The following is a 24642-nucleotide window of genomic DNA, read 5'->3' on the forward strand; positions in this document are numbered from 1 at the left end:
GATCTGGCCTCCACGCGCTGCAAGGCTGCCTTTGCAGAATCATTAAAAAGGAACAGTTAAAAATCCTCTATGTTGGATGGGATGCGTGACGAACCGGCCTCCCCATTTGCAATGCACGACCTGTAGCATCTCCTCCGCGGCCAAGCCTTTTCCCAGGAAGCCGCCCTCCGAGACAGATGCTTGGCATCAGCCTCCCAAAGCCAAGCACCCCTCCCAGAAACGCCCAGCTGCACCAACCGACCCCACCCCTCCTTGGGCCAAGAAAGCGACTCCTGTGATCAGTGGTGGAGGCTGGTGGCCCCGATGTCAGTGGGGCTGGGATTCCGCTTTGGGGTTTCAGTCAGAACTCATGGATAACTGCTTTAGAGTTTTGGTTGGTTCTGGCTGAAACCCAGAGCGGATGCATAGCCCCACTGGCATCGGGCCCACCAGCCTCCACTGCCCGTGTGATGCCGGGGCGCTGGGCGAAGAAACCCTGCGTTCTCACGGGCGCCTCCAGGGGGCGCAGCGGGCACGGCCGGCGGACTGTAGGTGGCGCCGGTTGCCTTGGCGACCCATTGTAAACAACCTCGGCCGGCGCCGCTTCGCTCTTCTTCTTCGCGGCCATGGAGAATCGAGCCTCGGTCTTTTGGTGGTGAGTCCACGAGGAGGGAGCCGGAGAGTAGGGAGAAAGAGACCGTCCCAGAGGGGACCTGGGGCGACATACCTCAACCTTGGATTTGTAGGAAAGGCGCTTTGCACATGCTCCGGGGATATGCTATTTTTGAAAGACTTCGCCTACCCACGCGTTCTTAAGAACGCAGGAATCTGTTTTATAGCGGGTCAGGCTATTCGTGCGCTGCTCTTAAAGCAAACAGGTGTCTTTTTAATGGGCGCTATCTGGGATCGAACCTCGAACCTTCTGCAAACGAAGCAGGCGATCAAATGTTGCGTTATGGTCCCAGAGCCTTGAAACAACATCGAAGATCAGGACAAGAAAAGGAGAGAGGGGCAAGATTCCCATCAAGGAGCAGACCCACTGAAATGAATGGAACTAACTTAAGTCCCATTCATTTCAATAGGTCTGCTTTGAGTAGGACTAACATTGGATACTCCCCAAGGTTTAAAGTGTGTATGGGGGGAGGGAATACTACCCTAGAGGAATTACAATTTATGGAGAAATTCACCCATGGCCTGGATCACGATCATGGTTTTTTATCCCACACTCCAGATGATAATCAACTAAGCAATGCTAGGGTTGCTTTTTTAATTTGTTTGATAGTTGGTTAAATGTGTATCCCAACTTGAGGATAAGTGCAATGGGCATATTCATGAACATTACATGTAAATTATATTAATTACATGCTATACGTTTATGGAGATTAGCTGAAATGTTCCCGTTTATGTTTTACTCCTTAGTATTTTCTATTGCTCTCCAGGTTTTAAGCATTTGAGCCATTCATCTGTATGGCTACTTATATTGTTGTCTGCTATCATTGTCAGAAAACATTAGCAAAAAACGTCTTAGTCATATAAGAATCTTTTCTCTCTTTTTATTCCAGGGATTCCGTTCAGGAGCCTGGGAAAAGGTATCATGATAACAGGAAAAATGAAGCTAAATGAAGTTTAGCTTCGCTGGCTGGGGAATGCTGGGAGTTGTAGGACTTTTTCCTATCTAAACATGCATAGGATTACACCAGTTTTAAAATCTCTTCACTGGCTGCCAATTAGTTTCTGGGCAAAGTATAAGGTGTTGGTTATCACCTTAAAGCCCTACATGTTTTGGGTCCAGGCTACCTGGGGGATCGCCTTCTCCCGTACAATCTGCCCCCGCACACTCCGGTCCCCTGGGAAAAATTTACTCCAGTCAACAAAAACAAGGCTGACAACTACTACCCAGAGGACCTTTTCTTCTGTCGCTCCCAGATTATGGAATGGCCTGCTGGGAGAGATTCATCAACTTAACAGTCTTCTGGATTTTAAGAAAGCTATAAAGACTGATCTTTTCCGGCAGGCTTACCCAGTTGAATTTTAAGATGCCTTTTAATAATGTGCAGCTTTTAATAATTTATTGGTTTTAAATGTTTTAATCAATTATATGTATTTTATGGCATTTGTGTTGTACCCCGCCTCAACCTGGAGGGAGAGGCAGGTAACAAATAAAATTATTATTATTCCTCTAGAGCAGTATATATGGGAGGCCCTCCAGAGATGCTGTTGGATTGCAATTTCCATTAGCCAGCGTTAGCCATTGGTGAGGAATAATGCAACAATATCTGGAAGGCCGCAAATTTCTCAACCCTGATATATGGGGTTGCCAGATGATGTCCCATACATTAATGATTCCTTATCAGCCTCGTGTAGGTCTCCTTTAGACCTCACTGTACAATTGGCAGTTAATTACCAGGATTATATAGGAACAATTAACTTGAACTCAAAATTAACAAAGACCTTAAATAGAGGTGATAGAATTTTTCTCTTAAAAATATCTGCAACCTGAAAGACCTATTCCTTGAAAGGCCAGAGTGTGCCCTACATTTTGATCTCTTATCCCATTTGCTAACAGAAGCCAGAATTGAAATAGCAACATGCTGCAAAACAACTAACTCGGCCTACAATATCACCATAGTAGAGGCAAATTTGGGAGTGATGGAGAAGTTAACTTATAGAGCAGTCCTATACTTAGCTACATCACCTAAGGACCTGTAGAATTTGGTGGAAGCTGCACTACACTGGGAAAACTCAAGACATGCGATCTTTATGAAAGACATGCCATGGAATACCCCATCCATGCCAGTAAGCACTCTGTATCTTTGCAGTTAGAACTGCTCCGTCGAATAAATGATCCACCTGTGTATCTGAGTGGAATATCCAGTGGAATTTTAAGATGTTTTTTAAATGTTTTGAACGATGTATATTATGTTTTAATTGAGTATTATGTATTTTATCGTTTATTGTTATTCCCCGCCTTGATCAAACTGGAGAGGCGGGTAAGAAATAAATTTATTATTTATTTATCAGAGTATCTGGTGTTCTACCTGTAGAGCAGGGCTTCCACTGAATCCTATAGCCTTTCAGCTGGCCTATCTATAGTATAGGACGGCAAGCTTAATATTCTGATTAGTAAAATGGCATTAAACCAGAGTTCCTCATTTCAGATATAACAGGGAACTCTGGTTTAAACAAACCAGGATCTATATTCCAAATCCAGCAGATGAGAGGAGAAGCGGATGGGGAGAGCAAAGGAAGGGTGTACAGGTGTGATGCTCATTACACTGGTCATGTCATGGCCTCACCTGCCCAATGTCTATTACACATTTTTGTGTGCAGGAGTTGTCCAACTGGTCAGACAAGGCTGAACTGTGGTATCTGTTCCTAGTAGGGGGTCTGTTTGCGCTAACTGCCTTTCCTTTGAAATCCAATTTGGAGGCAGGGAAGCGAGAAGAACGAATGGCATCACTCACTTGCCTGCTGGCTAAGTCTCTCTTTCTCAGTGCCATGGCTGTTTTCCTCCTTCTCCCCGTTATTCAGGGTCTCCTTCAACCAATCCTCTGCAAGTTTAGAAGGCCCAGCAAGCTTACCCAACGTGAAGATATCAGAACAGAAGAAACTAAAATCTCTGGTGAGTGGAGCACCCCACCCCCGGAGGCCTGAGCAGGACTACAAGACTTCTGCTCCAGGCTGCCTGAAGCCCTGAACAGGAGCACTTCTCTTAGTGGTGGGAAAAATATACTGCAACATTTTGCTGCAGATCCATTTGTCTAGTTCTGGGTACAATTTTCATGCAATTTTGTGTCTTTTTTTTTTTGTGTGTGTGTGTGTGTGTGTGAGATACCTTTTCTTTTGGGGGGGCGGGATTTGCAACTGTCCATCTAATGGGGTTCTATTGTGCACTGCTCTGAGGGCCTCACAAATATCACAAGTAAGAAATATAATTCGGGAATATTATTTTTCATGCTGAATTCTAAAACACCTCATAGAGTCAGAGGGATGGGAGAAGATGGGGGAGGGATTAATTTCCATCGTTTTGCCCCGATATGCAAAGACAGGATCCTTCGCTAACCAGCGGCACATTGGTTAACCCGCATAATCCAGAACACACAATGTGCCGCAGCTGGAGATATGGGGTCAAATCCAATCTTGGTCTTACACAGGGTAGACCCATTGAAATGAAGGGGACCAAAGTTAGTCATGACTACGCTATATCCCATTCATTTCAATGGGTCTACCTGGGAATGAGCACAGCATTCTGTACTGAGATACAGTACCTGCAGAGCAGAGAGTTCCAAATGACTCAAGCAAGTGTCTCAAGCTTTAAAAAATTAAGGGGGGGGGCATCACTTTTCTTTTCCTCTTCTTAGGTCCTCTCTAGCAGCCATTTGTCCTCCTGGCCTGCATATGCCCCAGGGCAAGCGATCCTACAGAACCGAAAACCTTGTACTCTTCCTGAATGGCGGAGGTATGTACGAGAGCAAGATTTTAAACTAGCACATCTTCTGGGCCAGAGAAAATGTCTCTACCACACAATTACATTGTCTTGTGTTCTAAACATGGGTGACTGGAAAGGCTATGCTCTTTATATGGAGAGACAGAGACCGCAGCTGCGGTTTTGTAGCTCCGAGTTCAAAAGTGCCGCTTTAAAAGTGGGCATGTGATTCTGAGCGTGCCACTCCGGATCTACACTACTGCTTTAAAGCGCTTTATGACAGTTTTCAAAGCGGTATATGGCGTGTGTCCTGGGCCCCAACAGTTGTCAAAACTATTATAAAGTGCTTTAAAGCACTAGTGTAGATCCTGCCCATGTCAGGCGAAGGCTGTGAGGAGCTGGAGCTGCCCAAAATAAAGCATCGTTTGCTTCTATTTGAATTCTTTCAGTTAGCCCCTCCTCCAATGGCGCTATTGAATAGGCGAAGTATGCGCTGCTCACCTCACAGTGCAAAGAAGGACCTGAACTGAATTGTACCAAGGGCATCTCTACGCTACAAAACCATTATAGGATTTATACCAACCGTCATGGCTTCCCCCAGAGAATTCTGGGAACTGTGGTTTGGGAAGGTGTCGATCTTTTTTCCATTATTGGAGGATGGCGTCCAGAGTGGGTTAATATAATTTGTCCCCACCCCACCCCACTTGCTCTAGCGGCAGGGCTGGATTAGGCAAATTAAGCAAGCTTTGTTTTGTGTGGTGGAGAAATTCCCCTCTCCCACCGTCCCATCCCAGTTCCAGTTCTGGGTGTTTTTCCTCAGAGCCCCTCCTCATTTCAGCTTAAAGTCAATATTCTGATAGGACGCTTCTGATGTTGTGAATGTTCATTGGAGTGTCCCCCAGGGAATCTTGGGAACTGTGAGATGCTGAGCCTTCTGCTAGATGTCCCTAACCCCCTCTCCAAATTCCTAGAATTCTTTGCAGAGAGGAAATGGCTGTTAAACCATATTGTCTGTTATATAGATATGACCATTTGGAGCTTTCTGGCCAATTACACCTCTGTGAGTGGCATTCAAAACACTGCTAGCCTATATTGAATGTTCATTCTGAAATATTGACATTTTGCAAACGATGCTAAAAAAGAAAAGAAAAGGATGATGCCGAAAAGTGAGAAGGTGTCAAGCTGAAAGACATTTTCTATCTTTCAGCACCAGCAAAGATCATGTTCCTCTGTCCATCTCAAAGCCGCGCTACCTTGAAGATCTGGAATCTCACCTGCGGAAAGAGCTGCAAGCTCTGGACCTTAATAAAGGCAAAAAAGTTCAGGAACTTAAACTCCAGGTCTGAGCGCTGAGCAGCTCTAACACAGATACTGGTGACTGTAAACCTTGAATGTGGAACACACTTATGTAAGCCCACCAAGAGTGTACTTAAACTGGGTGGACATAGAAACCTACTGCGAATGATGTTGAAAGCAAAACGAACATAAGAATATAAAAACAGCCCCTGTTGGATCAGAATAAAGGCCTATCTAGTCCAATATCCTGTTTCCCAAAGTGGTCCACCCAGATGCCTCTAGAAAGTCCACAAGCAGGACATGAGTGCAAGAGCATCCTCCCGTTCAGGTTCCTTAGCAACTAGTCAACTGTGGCGCACTGCTTCTGATCCTGGAGGTCATATATAGCCATCATGACAGGCAGCGATCACTAGCGACCGCCTCTATCAATTTCTCTGAACCCCCTTTGAAGATGTTTAGGGTGCAATCCCATGCATGTTTAGACTGAAAAAAGTCCTACAACTTCCAGCATTCCCCAGCTAAGGAAAACTGTGAAGTTGTCCCGACTGAAGTGACAGATGGAGGAGCATTGTAGCCACCACTTCATTCAGGGGCTGCTTCACCAGTGTCACATCATCCCCAGTGGTGGAAGGCGCAGTGTGGGGGATGTTGCCCTGATCAAGGAAACAGCTGGAGCATTCCAGTTGCTGCCCCAGCTTGGGGATGCTTCATCCGTGTCGCGCCCTCCCTAATGGGAAAAAGCGCAGTACAGGTTCTTGGCTTTGTGCAGTGATACACAAAGCTGTATACACAAAGATGATAGTGATACTGATTTTCTTCTCCCTCCCTCCCTCCTTCTCTCATTAGCCTTATAGAGAAGTGTTTGAATTCTTCATGGAAGAATTCAAAACCTACAAGCCTTTGCTGGCTTCGATCAAGAATGAGTATGAACTGACGATAGGTAAGAAGAGGCTGGACGAAACAGTCTTATGAAATGTAACAGCAGTTCTGGGCAAGCAAATTTGCACAGCTGATCCTAAGCTAGGAAGAGGATAAGAGGTCCAAATGGTCAATCAGCCTTCCCCAAATTGGCACCCCTCCAGATGGGTTGGGTGTCAACTTCCACCATCCCCAAGCCAGTGTGATTGTGCTGGTTGGGGGTGATGGGGCTTGCAGTCAGAAACATCTGGAGGGTACCAGGTATGGGGGGGAAACTGTTCTAAGGAGTAAGTCCCTTTAACTCAATAGGGGTAAACATAGGATCACACGCGGTTCATCTTCTGTAGGGAACAGCCAGTGTAGTGTCATCAGATGGGGTGGGGGACCCTAGCAACAAAGCCCAGAAATGAAGGAATTCTTGAAGGCCTTTTGCAAATCTGAAAGGCCACCTACACAGATCTTGGGGACCTTTAGTAATCGGGAACTTGCCTTTACTCCCTCCAGCACATCTACGGGAGAAGATCTATTCCCTGGAGGCAGTGAACGGCGTACTGGTCACAGCCTCCGATCAATGTACTCGGCAAATCCTGGCTTTTCAAGAGCAAGAGAAAATCGAAATAACAAAGCTGAAGGAGGAGAGGCTCTACTTGCTGAAGCTTATTGACAAAATGAAGGAGGAGAAATGTTCTCTACAGACCCAGGTGAGATGGGGCTCTGCCCATCCATCTCTTAAGCAGCTAGTCCTCAAAAAGAATGCCAGTGCCACTACTGCCTCTCTGGCCAATGGACCTGTTGCTCGTTAAAACTGTTGTGTCCTGAATGCCCCCACTAGGCTACAACGTGGTCTCCACTGCTTGATTGTTCTGAGAGGGGAGCAGGGTTGGGAGAAAGGGAGGCTAGGACTGCTCACCTGAAAGGTGAGATTGTCCTAGCAGGCAGGAGTGAAGGAGAGTTGTAGTTAATCACTGATTCTCTGGACACAATGAAACTATTAAAATAGAAGGAACTGCTATGTAACAGAAGAAGCTAAATGACTGAGCTAGGATATAACAGGGATGGACAAAAGGGAGATTGGGATCTACCAGCAGATTTCAGGATGATTTCCAATAGATCGGCAAGGGTTTCTGATTCCCCAACGATAAAACAGTTCCCACCCTATTTCTGAAGGTTGTACACACCTGCTGTACAAGTGTGATTGGTGAGGTTCCAGAGATGTTCCTTTTTGGCTAGGACCAATCTGGAGGTATTATTGACTCTTTTATGGTATGTTGAGAGATGGTGGATGAACACAAAGTTCACCTGTTTGGAGAAGAGTCGTGATCCCTTGAGCCCTTTCTCCTTCCACAGCAACTGCAATTAATCATATTTGGAAGGATGGGTTCATAACCTGTTTTCTTATTGGGATAGGTTCCAGTTAGGATGTTGTGAGAAGATGGTGAGCGTGAGATGATTGATAAGATCATGATGGTGAGCGAGAGATGAGAAGATCACGAGAACCTTGCTCCTGAAGCCATCTTTTTCATGGCTTGGAGACTCAGTCCAAGATAGCGCCCAGACAGCGTCCTAAGGGCAGCCTCTGCTGATGCTGCTGACAAAGTGCGTTTGTTCATGTCCAATGATTCGTAGCCTCTTCTCTCACATTACCTAGGTGGCTAAGATGCGGAAGGCGGTGGCAGAAGAATACCTCCGCTATCTTAATGAATGTGATGCCCGGAAGCTGCTTCTTATAGATCTCAATGAAATGTACCGTCAAAAGGAAGAACTGAAGCATGCCAAAGTCCAAGGTAGAAGTTTTTCCAATTACTGAGAACGGGAGGCTCATGGTGGGGTGGATGGAGGGGTGAAGCTTCTGACCCAGGTAGCCAAACTGAGCTTGATTGTTTTAATGACATTTGCTAATGGGGATTTTAGAACTGTATTGCGTTGGGACAGGTTTTATTTAAAATGGTTTCTATCTAATATGGGGTGGGTGGGTTTTGGTACTGTTTTTATTCTGACCTGAGAAAACTATGGTTTTGAAAGGCGGCTAAGAAATGCATTAAATAATAAACCAAGTGAAACTGGACTGCAATGTGGGAGTGGCAAATATACATCCAAAATATGGTTCCCCATCCCGATTGGAGAAACGTCCCCCAATCTCTCATAGCCAATGTGTAACAGACACCATACACTATATGCTACATTGTAAACTGTTTGAAACACCTAGGAAAAATATTTAGAGAAGCTCTTAAGGGTGATTCCTACCCTCAGTGATATGGATAAGGTCAAATATCTACTCTCCAGTACAGACAGGTTTGTAATGTTTAACACAGCCAAATTTGCTGTGAAGGTTAGACAAACTCATGTGGCCGGCCTACAGATGTAAGGTTTTAGTTGTATGCACATGCATGTTTTAATATTTTAACATGTAAGGTTTTAGTTGTATGTGCATGTATGTTTTAAAATTTTATAACATTTTATCTATTCTTTTGTATATGACACACTTTTATATTCTGTGTATAACTTTTATGTATGTAATTGACTAAAACCTGTATTTAGTTGCCTTCAGTAAATTCATAGCAGTGAGCGGAAGACACACACATCAAAGATGCAGTCAGCACATGTATTAGATCCATTAGATATTTATTATCCTTTAGATATTTATTTAGATATCCTTTAGCCTCGTGTGGCGCAGAGCGGTAAAGCAGCAGTTTCTGCAGCTGAAACTCTCCCCACGGCCTGAGTTCGATCCCAGCGGAAGCTGGTTTCAGGCAGCCGGCTTGGGTCGACTCAGCCTTCCGTCCTCCCGAGGTCGGTAAAATGAGTACCCAGTTAGCTGGGGGAAAGGTAATAACGGCTGGGGAAGGCAACGGCAAACCACCCCGCTATAAGGCCTGCCAAGAAAACGTCAGCAAAAGCTGGCGTCCCTCCAAGAGTCAGTAATGACTCAGTGCTTGCACGAGAGGTTCTTTTCCTTTCCTTAGATCCTTTAGATATTTATTAGATATTTAATAGGGATAAATGCCAAGTTCTACATTTAGGAAATAGAAACCAAATGCACAGTTACAAGATGGGGGATACTTGGCTCAGTAATACTACAAACGAGAAGGATCTTGGAATTGTTGTAGACTGCAAGCTGAATATGAGCCAACAGTGCAATATGGCTGCAAGAAAGGCCAATGCTATTTTGGGCTGCATTAACAGAAGTATAGCTTCCAAATCACGGGAGGTCCTGGTTCCTCTCTATTCGGCCCTGGTTAGGCCTCATTTAGAGTACTGCGTCCAGTTCTGGGCTCCACAATTCAAGAAGGATGCAGACAAGCTGGAGCATGTTCAGAGGAGGGCAACCAGCATGATCAGGGGTCTGGAAACAAAGCCCTATGGAGAGAGACTGAAAGAACTGGGCATGTTTAGCCTGGAGAAGAGAAGACTGAGGGGAGACATGATAGCACTCTTCAAATACTTAAAAGGTTGTCACACAGAGGAGGGCCAGGATCTCTTCTCGATCCTCCCAGAGTGCAGGACACAGAATAACGGGCTCAAGTTAAAGGAAGCCAGATTCCAGCTAGACATCAGGAAAAACTTCCTGACTGTTAGAGCAGTACGACAATGGAATCAGTTACCTAGGGAGGTGGTGGGCTCTCCCACACTAGAGGCCTTCAAGAGGCAGCTGGACAACCATCTGTCAGGGATGCTTTGGGGTGGATTCCTGCATTGAGCAGGGGGTTGGACTCGATGGCCTTGTAGGCCCCTTCTGGCTCTGCTATTTTATTATTCTATGATTCTATGATCCAGGATGGAGGTACTTTTGCCAGCAGCCTCCACAAGCCAGAATAGTCTAACCAGGTGCAGAAAGGCACAGCAAAGATGGCAACCATCACATTGGCAAAGGGAACAAGGGGTGTAGAGGAGGAGGAGGCCGCCCCTAGTGGTGTAGCCCAGCCTCCTCCAACCTGGTGCTCTTCAGATGTATTTGGACTACACCACCCATCATTCCAGGCCAACAGCCCCACTGGCAGGGATGGTGGGTGTTGTAGTCTAACACACCCTTGAAAGTGTCAGGTTGGAGATACAAACACAACATCAACCGCCTGCTACTGCTGGATATGAGTGAATCCGGCAACGTGCAGGTTTGTAGGGCTAAAACTAGGTGTCACGTGCATTGCGTGGAAGCAATTAACATACACACTTTGAAATTGAGAACAAATTGAGCGCCAGTGAGTGGTAGTGGTTAGCATTGAACCAAAACTGGGAGATTTGCGTTCTAGTCCTCACTCAGCCACGAAGCCCATTGGGTAACTTTGGGCCAGTCACAGTTCTGGTTCACACGTAATGAGAAGCCACCATGGATGAATTTCCCAGTGAGCTCTTGTTGCAGTGGCCGCCACTGTTTTATATATTGGCGCCATTAGCTTGTCATTATGTGCAAACCCAGTGAGGGTGGGTTGTTGACAAGCCCGCATGGGCTGTTTTAGGGTTGCAGGTGTCTTGTGACGACCCACCCTTGCTGGGTTTGCACATAAAAAACTACAGTGTGCCCCTACCACGGCTTGAATATTCAAAATGGCGGCAGCCACAATAAGAAACCCTGTGGGGAAATTCACCCGTGGTGGCTTCTCGTTATGTGTGAACCAGGCCACTGACTTGCAGCCTAAGGTACTTCAGAGTTGTTGTGAGATTAAAATGGAGAGAAGGATCATGTACTCTGCCTTGGAGGAAAAGGTGGGACAGAAACAATTGCAGGGGGGTGGGGAGGAGGACTGAGACCTCAGGGCGGTGTTTTATCTTGTTTTTAAATGTCCATCACTATTGTGCCCCCAGTAGTTTGTGAACTGCCCAGAGAGCTTCGGCTATTGGGCGGTATAAAAATGTAATAAATAAATAGCATCAGGATCAAGGCACATGGGGATGGGATGCATCAGCTCCTGCTCTATCAGTCGCAACAAAACTTGCCCAACCAAAGCTATGATTAGCTCTGGGAGGAGAGCTCTCATTCATTGGGACTTGGTGGGGATGGTTAACCCTCCTCCACACATGCCAGAGTCCTGGTCCTGCTTTAGGAGGTCCCTGGCAATTTGGACTCTTTTTTTTTTAATGTGCCAATTAATTGCTTTCAGACAGTTATTGCTTTGATTCGTGTGTCCCATGAGCCTTGCTTAAGTCCAGCCTGGCTTAACATTTCTCCCTCTTTCCTTGACGTTCTCCCTACACATTTCCAGTAGGATTTTTCTGCTTAGCGACACGAAGAGAGGTTAAGTTGACTGGACTGTGGTGCTCCACATTGAAATGGGGACTTGACTTGTTGGGTGGAGACAACCTTTGTAGGAACAATCAGGGGATGGTCCCATTATAGTAGAGGATCCCATAAGCCAAGCCTGGTTTCCATTGGCAACTTTGGACCTGCCTGAACCATTTTCTCTTAGACAGCAAGGGGGAAGACACGGTGAAGCTCACTCTCGCGTTAAAGATAGCCCGCCAGGACCTCACCAAAGTTCAAGTGGAGCTGAACACCATGAGAGCAAACTACGGGGACGTGGTGCCCAGAAGAGATTTTGAATTACACGAACAAAAATATAACGAGTTGGCTGAAAAGGTACTTGAGTGATGATCTCTCCTGATGCTCCTGAGGTTGGTGGAATTGTCCATCAGTTGAAGGAGTTTTCCAAAATAGGGATGAGAGAACCAGAGAACACGGAGATCCCCCAAACACTGTTTTGAATCTTGGTTCCTCTCGTTCCCATTTCTCTTTGCGACTACTTTTCCTTTTTGTTCAAACTGGAAAACAGCACATTTTCCTGGAGCATTTTTTTTAAAACAACAACAACAGTGGGCATTTTAAAATGCACACTCTTTAAAGAATATACATTTTTAACGCAATCGCGAACTTGGGAATGTGTGAGCATTTTTTGAAAAATGCGCTGCTGCAAACGGCGCAGGTCCTGATGATTTGTGAATTGAAACGAAATGCTCATCCATCCCTAATCAGGAGTGGGTTCTCTCTTCCCTCTCGCTCCAGAGGCAGAGCTTAAGTAGGCAAGCCAAGGAGGCATTACAATTCTGTCTGTTCAGAGACACAGAGGGGGCTCTTCCACACGGAGGGGTCCCAGCGCTACACATCAGAAGGCACTGGGCACCTTTCTCATCTTTTCCTCATTAATGGGTTTTTTTTCTGGTAAGAAAAAATCTGGAAGCATTAGGAAAGCGTAGGAGGGTTACAAATGGAAGACCTCCCTTGGAATTCTGCATTTAAGGCAGGCTGATTGCAAGTTAAAAGCCTCGTCCGGAAGCATCCGGGCGTTTTCTTTGGAGCACTTCTCCATTTGCAACTTCCTGTCGGTGTCAGAGATTTTAACGTTCCGACAGGAAGTTTTCCCTCTCTCCCCCTCCCACTCCAGCATTTCTGGCAATCTGCAGATTTGTGGCCTGTGCACCCTCCCTCCCCGTTTACTCCTTTGGCCTTGCCTTTCAGATGTCTACTCTTCAGAAAGACTTTGATGACCTCCAGGAAGAATACGAGACAATGCTGGACGTACACAAACAGGTTGCAGAAGAGCGAGACCAGTTCTATAATGACTTGATCAACGTCCAACGCTCCTCCACACCTCGGCCTAGCTGGGACAAGTGTGCAGGTAGCCCTTCGGGTTGTTGTTGCTGCTGCTAGGAAGCAGAGATGCTGGAACTTTGCACCATCGGGGATCTTCATATTCTGCGCCTGGGAAACTCAACCTCTTGCGCTCAAACTGCTTGACCATTTATTTTGCATGCATTAATACTTGGTCTGCGAGTTAGCTGAACGTGAGATTTTAAGGCAAGGCATGGGGTCAGGAGAGAGATGAGCAAGCGAAAGGCAGCAGAGGTGGAAAGGCTTGAGATGGTGATGGATAGGCAGTCATTCTGCAAATTCTGCACCCTTTCAATTCCAGCACTTTTTGGAGATGTATTTACAGTGCAATCCTACACGTTTACTCTTGTGCTCAGTAGGGCTTCCCCCAACCCCCGAGGTTAAGTGTGTATAGGATTGCAGCCTTAAGACCCATTGAAATCACGAGAACGCACAAGTCCTAGTGATCAATGGGCTTAACATTCTGTAATAGCACCATTGTGTTTCTGCATATTCTAATGTCTCCCCACAGTAAGCCTATATATACCAGTTACTGGGGAACATGGGTGGGAGAGTGCTGTTGTACAATGTCCTTCTTATGCGTCCCTAGTTGACAGCTGGTTTGTCACTGTGTGAGCAGAGTGCTGAACTAGATGGACCCTTGGTTTGATCCAGCCTGGCTCTTATGTTCTTAGCCATGAGGAATAGAAACTTGCTTTTTGTTTTTGTCTCGTTTTAACAAAGTGAAAATTAAAAGATATTGTATCCAAATTTTGCATCCTGCAGTAGAGTCCCTATCTGTGATTCAGGCCTTAACATCAGCCACTAAAGATGTAAATCTATCCGCTGTGTTTAACTAGCTCTTGCTTATCCCACGAGCTCAAGGCTTGTTGAGTTCCCAAGACTCCCCTGCACAGCTTACTGTGTGTGAAGGACAGGACCTCTTCCAAGACCAATGCTGTGATTGATCTGCCTTATATCTTCATATCTTGCCTTTTTCTGTTGTTGCAGAGGTGATTGCCGGTGGGCCTGAGCGCTGGAAAGTTGTGTCAGAGGGCAAAACTAGTGACCAGCTGGTAGATATCCTTTTGGAAGATCTTGGCACAGTGCTGCTGAGAGAGATGGATACCTTCGTGGGGCGGGTATGGCCTCCCTGGTTGTGGCACCCAGCGGGACTTTTACCTTGTTGTTCCTCCTCAGGTCAGGGGGATTCCCCAAGCCCCTCACGCTCAGCAGCCTGGACGCTGCTCATTCTTCTCCGTGAAAGAACGGCTTCCTCCAGTGGGCACTTTTCACTTGGACGTACCTCCCAAGGAGGCCCCGCACACCACAGAGCTTTCTAGGCAGAATGCACACTCCGCTCCTGCAGGATATTGTCCAGGGCTGACTGAGCTTCCCTGCCGCTCTGCACATGCAATGAGTGTGTGCCATGGAACTGGCAAGGGCGGGTTGTGGGTTGGAGCGGAAACACCTCGTCCCCAAATTGGTAGAAGAGAACAAATCGCTATCTTTCATTTTCAGCAGGCTTATATAAAATGTGAAACGTTTCGGTATAAACACCAGCTTCAGACTCAAAGAAACACGTGCTACAATCCCACTTGTAAGTTGAGCCAGAACCAATCAAGAACAGGCCAGACCTCAGTGAGGGAATATGGATGATTGAGGGTTTTGGCCTGGGCCTGTTCCCGATTGGTTCCGGCTCAGCTTACAAGTGGTACTGTAGGGAAGCTGTTGTTTTATACTGAAACATTTCACGTTTTAAAATCTGTTTATACAGGTATATGTTTAAAAAAATTAAAGGAATAAAATTTTAAATACTTTTTTTTTTTTAATCTAAAAAAATTATAAACTGGGTGCACTTCTAGCGGTTCTGTTTTTTTGGAGTGCTATAACCATGTGCATCACATTGCCTGCATATAGGTTTATATAAAGTAAGCCACAAGCCGCCTCTGGAGAGTCAGGACAGCGCATAGTGGCTACTAGCTCTCAGCTCAACCTACCTCTCAGGTCTCCTGGCAAGGTAAAAGGGGTGGAAGAGAGATACGCACCATGTAACCGCCCTGAGCTCCTTGAAGGAAAGGAGATAATATCAACGCAACACATTTCACTGGGAGGGACCAACCCAACCCTAACTGAAAGCAACACCACCAAGTCCCTTTCTTGCCACACAATCTCCTGTTTCTTCTCAGCTGTTCATGTGGCTACAGCAGCCTTCTCCAACACCCCTCCAACTCTTTTGGACTCCAACTCCCATCAGCACTAGCTATCATGCCTAATGGTAAGACATTCTGGGAGTTGTTGTCCAAAACATCTGGAGGGCACCTGGTTTAGGATGGCTGGGCTACAGAAATTGCTTTGAAAGAAGACCGTTAGCTAGACCGACAGAGGTCTGAGAGTATCAGTTTTGGGTCTCTCTGTTGTGGTGACTTAATAATTACAGCAGTAGCCAACTTGGGATTTTCTTGATTTAGGATCAGTGGTTGCCTTTCTCCAGGATCTGATGCTCTTTCTCTCCCTAGGGAAGAAGCGAGAAGATCCCCATTTACCTGAGATGCGACGGTCTGGTCAGAAATAAGAAGTTGACTAAAAAGGATATTGTGGCCATTTTAAGGGAAATATGGAAAGAAAAAATTGCATTGGATCAACAGGTCTCTTTGCCCCTGTTCCTCCTTCTCTTGTGGATGGGTCAGGCCCAATGCCAAGCTTATGTTTTGATACCTGTATCCCACAACTTCCACTGCCCATAAACCAAGCTGTTCCCTCTGCCAACCTTCACACACAGGGAGAAGCACATACAAATTATTCACACACAGAGCCTCCCTTATTCCCCTGTATGTCCTGCTCAATTCCTTGTACTAAAGAAAAGCATCTGCTTCTTCTGCTCTGCTAGTATATATGCTTCTACCCATGCCTGGTCAGACTTGAACATCCCTGCTGTCAGGAATATGCCCACTTCTCACCAGCCTTGCAATGAGGGAACAGCCAGTGTGGTTAGGAGATGCAGGATAACATTGTAGTGTTAGGAAACTCCCCTCAGAGACTCAGGTTTGACATCTCTGTATCTTACCTATCACAGCATAATCCAGGTCAAAACACTGAGAATGCTACACATTGCCCACCCCTGTTCTAATTGCACAGGTAGCAACTACGTCTGGGTCTTCAAAACATTTAATCCGAGGCATCCCACACACATACACGTTTGTTGGAGCTGCAGTACCTGGAAAGATTTAATCCTTCCCTCTTCAGCCATGATCCTGCTTTGCCACAATTAAGTCTTAGAGGAAAGGCATCCATTGGTGCAGATGGAGGCTCTTTTCCTAAGGCTAATAGCAGCTTTCAGGGTGGGAGGTGGAGTTTTTCATCAAAATTACAGCAAGGAAGGGAAGGGTTAAACCTCCCCTTTCTGCATGATGCATTTCCAGTGGAAATCCTCCCTGCTTTCATGCCGTTAGACAGTATAGAAATGTAATAAACCAACTAATAAACAAAGCCCAAGGCATAGTTGCTAGCTACACCATTACGGTGACATCTAGTTTGGCCTGTACCACCACCCCCACCCCACCCCACCCGCCAGTGGAGGACTGTTCCTGAAACCTCAGCCTCTTTTGCAGAGAGGAAAGCGATCCAGCCTATCCGAATTCTTCCTGAACTTCTTCCAGAGAAAGTATGGCGATGCGTTTGCATTTGATTGGACTTACAGTATTTATGAAAGCATCAAGCTCTATCGGACTAATGAAGCCATGTCGTTGTTTCATAACATCTTGATGGGAAATGTGAGTATTTGTCATCTTACTCCAACCACATTCTGCTTCCTTAGGCGTATGTATAAACAGGGAAGAGGGGCCAATTTCTTCAAGGTGACTACTGTCAACCCTGAGATGGCAATAGGCGAGGGGAAGTATCTCTTGAAAGAGAAAAACTCTTGAACACTGGAGACATACTACATGAAAGTCTCTCTTTTTTTGCCAGTGAGATATTATTTTACATCAGATGTTTTCACACTTTTGTCAAAGCAAGCCTCTATAAATCACAGGTGGGTCAAACTCCTGCAGCTGAAGCTGGCACCATTTGGAATTCTACACAATTCTAGCTGCAAAAAAAAATATGTCTATGTACCAGTCCAGAGCAGCAACTTTAGTTTGTTCTCAAGCTAAATTTCACCTGTTTACTGCTCTGTAGTGGTAAATGGAAGATATTTTTCTTTTACCATCATTGCGGGAGGGCCACATGTGCCGGCAGGGTGTTTATGGGGGATATAAAAATGCTACCAATAAATACATAAATAAAACTTCTGGAAAATTCCCATGCAGATGTTTTTGAGGGGAGGGGTGTAAATGCAGCACTGAAAGGCAGGTGAGTGAGCCCAGAATAAGAACAAAAGAAGAGCCATGCTGAATCAAACCAAAGACCTATCTCATCCAGCATTCCCTTCCCACAACTGCCGGTGGAAAGCCCATAAATCAGGCATGAGCATCATAGCACCCTCTTGCGCATATTCCCCAGAAACTGGTATACTGTCTCTGATACTGGAAGTATACAGTCATAATGACTAGTAGCCTTATTCTCCAAGAAGCCAAGCAGACTGCTATAGGAGGGAATCCTCACCTCTGTCCCCAGCATAGAAGTGCAGCTGTTCTCCATGTCTTCCCTGCCGGCCCCCAGCAGGCTAGGAAACATTTTTGCAGGGTACTAACTTTTTTTTTTTACTGCGTTTATTTACAAAAGTAAGGGTGCCACCTTATGCATTTTTAAGCATGGCTGCCCGGGGAATGCTAAGAGTTGTAGGACTTTTTTTCTGTCTAAACATGCATAGGATTGTGCACTAACTCAACCCTTTCAAGCAGTAGCTAAATCCTGCCGCTTCTTCCTGTATAATATTGCCAGGATTCGACCATTTTTGTCTGTCTCTTCTGCCAAGACTCTCGTTCACGCACTGGTTATCTCTCGGTTGGACTACTGCAACCTTCTACTCTCTGGCCTTCCTTCGTCTCACATCAGTCCGCTGGTCTCTGTCCACCACTCTGCCGCTAAGATCATCTTCTTGGCCCGCCGCTCTGACCAGGTCACTCCACTTCTGAAATCTCTTCATTGGCTTCCAATTCACTCCAGAATCCAATATAAACTTCTCCTGCTGACCTTCAAAGCTCTTCACGGTCTAGCTCCTGCCTATCTCTCCTCTCTCATCTCACACTATCGCCCCGCTCGTGCTCTCCGCTCCTCTGATGCCATGCTTCTCGCCTGCCCAAGGACCTCCACTTCCCTTACTCGGCTTCGTCCTTTTTCTTCTGCTGCCCCTTACGCCTGGAACGCTCTTCCAGAACACTTGAGAACTACAAACTCAATCACTGCTTTTAAAACTCAGCTAAAAACTTTTCTTTTCCCTATAGCCTTCAAATATTGAGTTTGTTCTGACTCTATACTGTCAGCTTCACCCTACCCGGCGCCTGTTTACACTTCCCTGTGCCTGTTTGCATTCTCCTTCCCTCTTTATTGTTTACTACAACTTATTAGATTGTAAGCCTATGCGGCAGGGTCTTGCTATTTACTGTGTTATCTGTACAGCACCATGTACATTGATGGTGCTATATAAATAAATAATAATAATAATATAATGGTTGAGGTGTTTAGCTGCTGGTAGGTCGTTGCCGCTCCTGCTCTCTTTTACAACTGTAGGATGAGTCAAATGGAGGGATGTGTTCTGTAACTGCCTCGAACATAGTAGTTTATTAGTAGTTTATTAGAATTAGTAGTTTATTAGAATGTAAGCCTATGCGGCAGGGTCTTGCTGTTTATTGTTTTACTCTGTACAGCACCATGTACATTGATGGTGCTATATAAATAAATAAATAAATAATAATAATAATAATAATAATAATAATAATTTTTTAACCAAATGTCCTATAAAACCAAAGGGCCTCTCTGGAGGGAAATGACTGAATTGCTAAGATTTCGTTGGCATCTCAATTTCCCATTCACCCAAAACTAGAAAGTTCTACGGATAATGCTAAAACCTTACACTGCTGTCATCGTTTTCACAGCTGGATGAAGGCGTATACCACAGCCACCTCCTGCAACTCAACAACCTGTTAAGGGAACTGACTGCCGCTGACACTGCAAATACTGGCGAGCTGACGAACGAACAGTTCACGTAAGAGCTTGGAGAAGGGAGATGTCATCTGTAGCCAGATGCAAAGAAACTGAACTACAGTACTAGAGATGCGTGCTAGTTTTAAGAAATGTAAGCTTAACTAAATTTCCCTGCGTGGGGTGTATGAGTCTTGGTGTCTTATCTATATTTGAAAAATATTGAGAAGCAAAGAGGAGAAGCATATGTCCCTTCCCCAAGTGTTTGATGATGTGCTTACTAGAGGTGTGTGCGTGCACACATGTTCACCTAGTCATCTGGAACAGCTGATCTGTGGCAGGTTAACCTTTCAGAATATGCCTATATAAGATAGATACACAAACTGAAGAGGTTTCTCTCTCCTGCTCCAGCTTTGCCTTAAAAGCGGCTTTCTCGTTCAAGACTGATGAAGAGATTCAGGAGTTAGTTGAGGCAGCAGGCCACAAATTGGATAACGACAGTGTTATGTACAAGTTCTTATTCTTAGAGGTAAGTTACCCTATTTGTCAGACAGATGAGAAGCAAGTCGTTCGTTTTAAAGGCAGGGAAATAGCAGAGGGACCTAGTAAATTTAAATCTGGAAAATTTATATACGGTGTTGAGAAAGCATTTACGTTCCAGTATAGTATATCCCACCTTTCTAGGCAAAATCAGTGCTCCAAGTGTCTTACGGTATCGTAAGACAAAAGAAAATACCTTAACAACAGAATCAAACAATAAACCAACAATGAAAACAGCAGAAAGAGAAGAACAACCACCTTTCCCCCAAAAAAGTCTTCCAAGTAAAGGAAAAATGCCAGCTAAAATAATAGTTCTCAGTACTTGCCTAAAAGTTGGCAAATGGCGGGGTGGGGGTGGGTGGGCAGCCAGACCTCTTTGAAAATAGTCCATATGGGTGTTTTTTCTCCCTCCCCCATAATCTGCATGATATTAGGGCTCTGGCTCACCTAGCGAAATGGATAGGCCGTGAATTCAGGACAGATATTTTTTTTTTTTGGTCACTGGAACATCTAGGGGTGATCACATTACACCAGTCCTAAAATCTCTTCACTGGCTGCCAATTAGTTTCCGGGCGAAGTACAAAGTGTTGGTTATTACCTTTAAAGCTTCACATGGTTTGGCGCCAGGCTACCTGCGGGATCGCCTTCTCCCGTACAATCCGCCCCACACACTCAGGTCCTCTGGGAAGAATCTACTTCAGCTAGCAAGAACTAGATTAACTATCCAGTAGAATTTTAGGATATTTTTAGTATGTTTTTAGGATGCTTTTAAACAATGTATACCGTATTTTTAATCAGTATTTTATGCTTGTTGTTGTTGTTCCCCGCCTCGATCGAGTAAGAAATAAATTATTATTATTACTATTATTTAAAGTACTTTACTTGATCCATAATTAACTTATGGAATTCACTGCCACACCTTAGCTGTCTTAAAAAGACTGTGGGCCTTGCTAGACGATGCCGGATAAGCCGGCGGGGTGACGGCGCGCTAACTTCAGCGCGCGCCGCCCTGCCTCCTACACGCACGACGCGCAGGGACTCCGGAAGCCCTGCAGCGTCGGCCATTTTTGTTGTTGTTGTTGTTAAAGGGGCCACGTGTGCCCCGAAGACTCCGGAGAAGGTAAGTGGTTTTTTTTTTTATTTAAGCCCCCCATCCGCTCCTGATCCCCTCCCATGCCTCCTGCCCACTCTTTCCCCGCTCTCCCTCCCTGTCCCCAATCTGTGCCGCCCTCCGCCATCCCTCCCCGATCTGTGCCACCCTCCGCCCTCCCTCCCTGTCCCCGATCTGTGCCGCACTCCGCCATTCCCCTCTCCTGCCGGTCCGGCCTTCCCCCCCCCCCCCCCGGGATCCCCCCAGCCCGTGCCCAGTCCGTGGCTTTTCCCGGCTACTTGCGAGTAAGCAAGTAGCCGCAAAAAGCCACGGACATTGCTAGACGTTCGCTTATGGCGCGTTAGGGGAGGCTTCAGCGCGGCCTGACCCCGGATTCCCCTGTGCGTCATCTGGACGCACAGCAAGGAAACCGGGCCTCACAGCGCGCTAAGGCCTCGTCTAGCAAGGCCCTTAGACATAGAGCAGCCTTCCCCAACTGGGCTGTGGGATTGTGGGAGTTGTAGTCCAATACATCTGGAGGGCACTGGGTTGGGGGAGGCTGTGCTAGAGGAGAAGCCTGTCTTTTAGCCATGCTGGCAAAATGGAATCTCCATGTCCAGAGGCATCACAGCTCTCAATAGCAGCTTCTGAAGAACAAAGAGGTGGCCTCCATAACGCACCTCGCTGGCTTCTGTGCGAGAGAGGATGCTTGACTATATAGACCTTCAATCTGATCCAGAAGAGCTCTTGGTATGTTTATTTGGCCTCAGGCCTCCCTCTGGAAAACCCAGTGCGTCCAAGTCATCTTCCAGATCAAATTGCGGCTGTTTTTTGTTTTCAGTGAAGGATAGAATTAAAGCTTGTTGAATCCGTAATCCACTGTCATAGTGATCACTCCAAAGCCAAACCTTTGGCTTGGCTTTTTTGTGCCACCAAGTGCAAAGGGAAAGATTTATCCTGGGGCTAGATAGTCCACAAGGGCAGGAACCCAGGAACTTCCTTGCCAGCAGGGCAGGTAATGAAAACCATACTGACCGAGCCCAGAGGGGGAGACTTCTTCGCAAAGGATAATCCACTGCTATGTAACTTCAATGACTGAAGTTAAATTCATTTATGATCATATTCCAAAAATGTGCAAGGCTTGCAGATCTCAACTGCAGTAATTATACAGAAGCCCATATTTTGTTTATGGAGCTCTGCTTTAAAAATCTGAGCAGCCGGGCTTGCTTATTCCAAAAATATCAAGAGATTCACATCATTTTTCTCTTCTGCTAGGATGTTACAATGGCTAGACAACACACAAAGTCTCCTATGTTCAATAGCAGGCCAGTGTGATGACCTAAAATCTAGAGCTATTTGCAGTCAGGAAAATATTAATTTCCGCATGTTGAACAATGGCTTCAGTTGACAGAATAGAGACATGAGCTGTCTGAAACTCTTCTCTAATTTCCTCCGACCAAACCACAAAAGGGGCCAAGTAGCCTCAAACAAATACAGCCCTAAAAGTCTTGTATGCTCTTGCAGGATGAGGAGGGGAAAACAGAACCCCTGATTACGAAACTGAAGAATCAATATACGAATGAGAAAAAAACATTTCTACAGGAGCTACGCAATGAACTGGGAACCTTGATGTGAGTATGCAAAAAGCACTGAAAATTCACGTTGCTAGTTCAATGCAGGCTAAGCTCATTGAACTCACGTCCCATTGAAAACAATGGGAGTTACATCATGACTGGAACATCCCATTCATTTCAACGAGACCGAAGTTCAACTGATTTATAGCGTAATCCTACGCATGTCTGTTTAGAAGTAGGCCTTTGCCTTTGACCCATCCGCTACTGAAATCAGCCCTGCAAACTTCTCCAAATTTGAATTCTGCCCTAGGGCAAAGAGGTTCCCTACATCTGCACTAGGGGCAGTTTTCCCTAACCAGCACATAGCTTTGCAGTCCATAGTTTGAAGCCAGGGAAATTAGTAGGTAGAAGAACTAAGATATACACTTACCCCCTCCACCCTGACGTGGGGCAATAAAGATGCACCATGGCAGGAGCCATGCCTAGGGGTACCAGCGGGGAAGAGTCCTCAGATGAGGCAGGCACAAAGTTTCCAACTCTGACAGCTGTGTATGTTTGCTTGAGGGCTTTGCGGCATCAGACAAAGGCCTGTTCCTACCTATGTGAAGCTGGGTCCCGGTCACTAGTATGCAATAAATAAATGCTGTCCCCTGCAGTTTTCTTAACAGCTGCTCAGTGATGGATGAGGCTTGGGTGAATAGGCATACTGAAAAGAAAGATAAGTTTGCCAGAGGCAAACTTGAAAGAAGGATACCACTGATCTGAGACAAGACATGGCACTCTGGATTCTTAGCACGGTCCTAGAGGACTTCCTTACAAACCAACCTCTCACTGACCGCTTTGCCCTTTTTACACACAGGGAAGTGAGGCCAGATGACTTGAGGGCAGCTTTCTGCATAGTCGACCACGGTTTGAATGAGCAAATCCTGGATTCTTACATCTGTTACGCCTTCCAAGTTCCCAAAGAGCAACTGGATCCTGCTGTCTCCATACCAATAGATGCACTGATGCAAAGGCTAATGGCTGGAGATATCAGACGGCAAGGAACGTTCTCAGGAGATCAAAAGAATCTGCCCCCGTCCCACACAGCCGAAGAAACCGAAGTCCCTACCAGTACCTAAATTGACCCACATCCTCTTCTTCCACCCTTCCCCTTCTGAGAGTTACTGGAGTAATTATTTTTTACCAAGAAGTGATCTGAAACAAAACTGCCCTGCAAGAGCTCAGTTGATAAGTGAGCCCTAAAGCCTATTGGAAACTGCTGCTGGAGCATTGATCCCAATTCCATTTCTGGGGCCAGAAGAACGTAAGAACTTTGTAGCATAAAAACACCAAGATCTGCCATCAGCCTTCCTAAAAATAATGGGACTTTTTTTGGTAACCCCTGGAGTTTCCATTTCAGGCTGGACCATTTTGCAAAAGCAGTACATCACACTGATTAGCTTCAAGTAACATAACCCATTTAGAATTACAGGCGAGTTTCATAGAAGGGCTAAAGGTTATTCATACAAACTGTCAGCAATTCCTTTCTCCATAGCACTACAAACTCAAGTATTTGACATCATAGAGAAGCCTTAGTAAACTGGCAGCTTACCCAACTGGATGTTGAACCTCACAGCTGTATAGTTTGTTTGTTTTTAAGATTTTCACTTTATTTGTTTTTAAATTTCGGAATGGGCTTTCATCCAAACAAATTCCAAGATGGCGTACAAAAGACAAATAAAATTATTCATACAGAATACAACAGAAACAAACCTCCTAACAGACCAACCAAACTAACAGGCAGTAAGACAAGATGAATTGAGCTAGCACAAGCCATTTGAAAAGCCTAGGGCCCTGGGCAATCCCTGGCGAGGATTTCTGCAGGTCATACATAAAACTGTTCAGGTTATTTTTCTGGCAGTTATGTGTATTTCTGCTAAACCTAGGTTTGGTCTGGAAAAGCAAGGACAGTTCATCAGGTAAGGTTGTGACTAACGAGTGCACTGATTGGACTCAGGGTTAATAACATTGAACACTTACACTGTTGTCCTGAAAACTGATGGTTGGGATATTTCTCCAAGATTTTTGCTCCAGGGCCATTTTTAGTGAACATCTTGCATTACAACTTTTCAGATAATTTAACCTATGCTAATATGAGCAAGGTAGAATTTGA

The 24642-nt window shown here is 45.5% G+C and overlaps 1 protein-coding gene across 1 annotated transcript; it reads left to right on the forward strand.

Annotated features, from left to right (window-relative positions):
* The first annotated feature begins 605 nt into the window (after positions 1–605).
* On the forward strand, positions 606–23824 carry TSNAXIP1 (translin associated factor X interacting protein 1). The gene is made up of 16 exons (XM_063141438.1): positions 606–634; positions 3511–3601; positions 4341–4438; positions 5613–5745; positions 6548–6641; positions 7124–7320; positions 8268–8403; positions 12022–12191; positions 13068–13227; positions 14211–14341; positions 15719–15847; positions 16811–16972; positions 19238–19347; positions 19695–19812; positions 22438–22544; positions 23347–23824. Exons 1-16 carry the CDS (start codon positions 606–608, stop codon positions 23606–23608), a joined length of 2127 nt encoding a protein of 708 aa, XP_062997508.1. The 3' UTR covers positions 23609–23824.
* Positions 23825–24642: the final 818 nt, after the last annotated feature.

The sequence above is a fragment of the Elgaria multicarinata genome, chromosome 14, assembly GCF_023053635.1.
Source record: "Elgaria multicarinata webbii isolate HBS135686 ecotype San Diego chromosome 14, rElgMul1.1.pri, whole genome shotgun sequence".
Taxonomy (NCBI): Eukaryota; Metazoa; Chordata; class Lepidosauria; order Squamata; family Anguidae; genus Elgaria; species Elgaria multicarinata.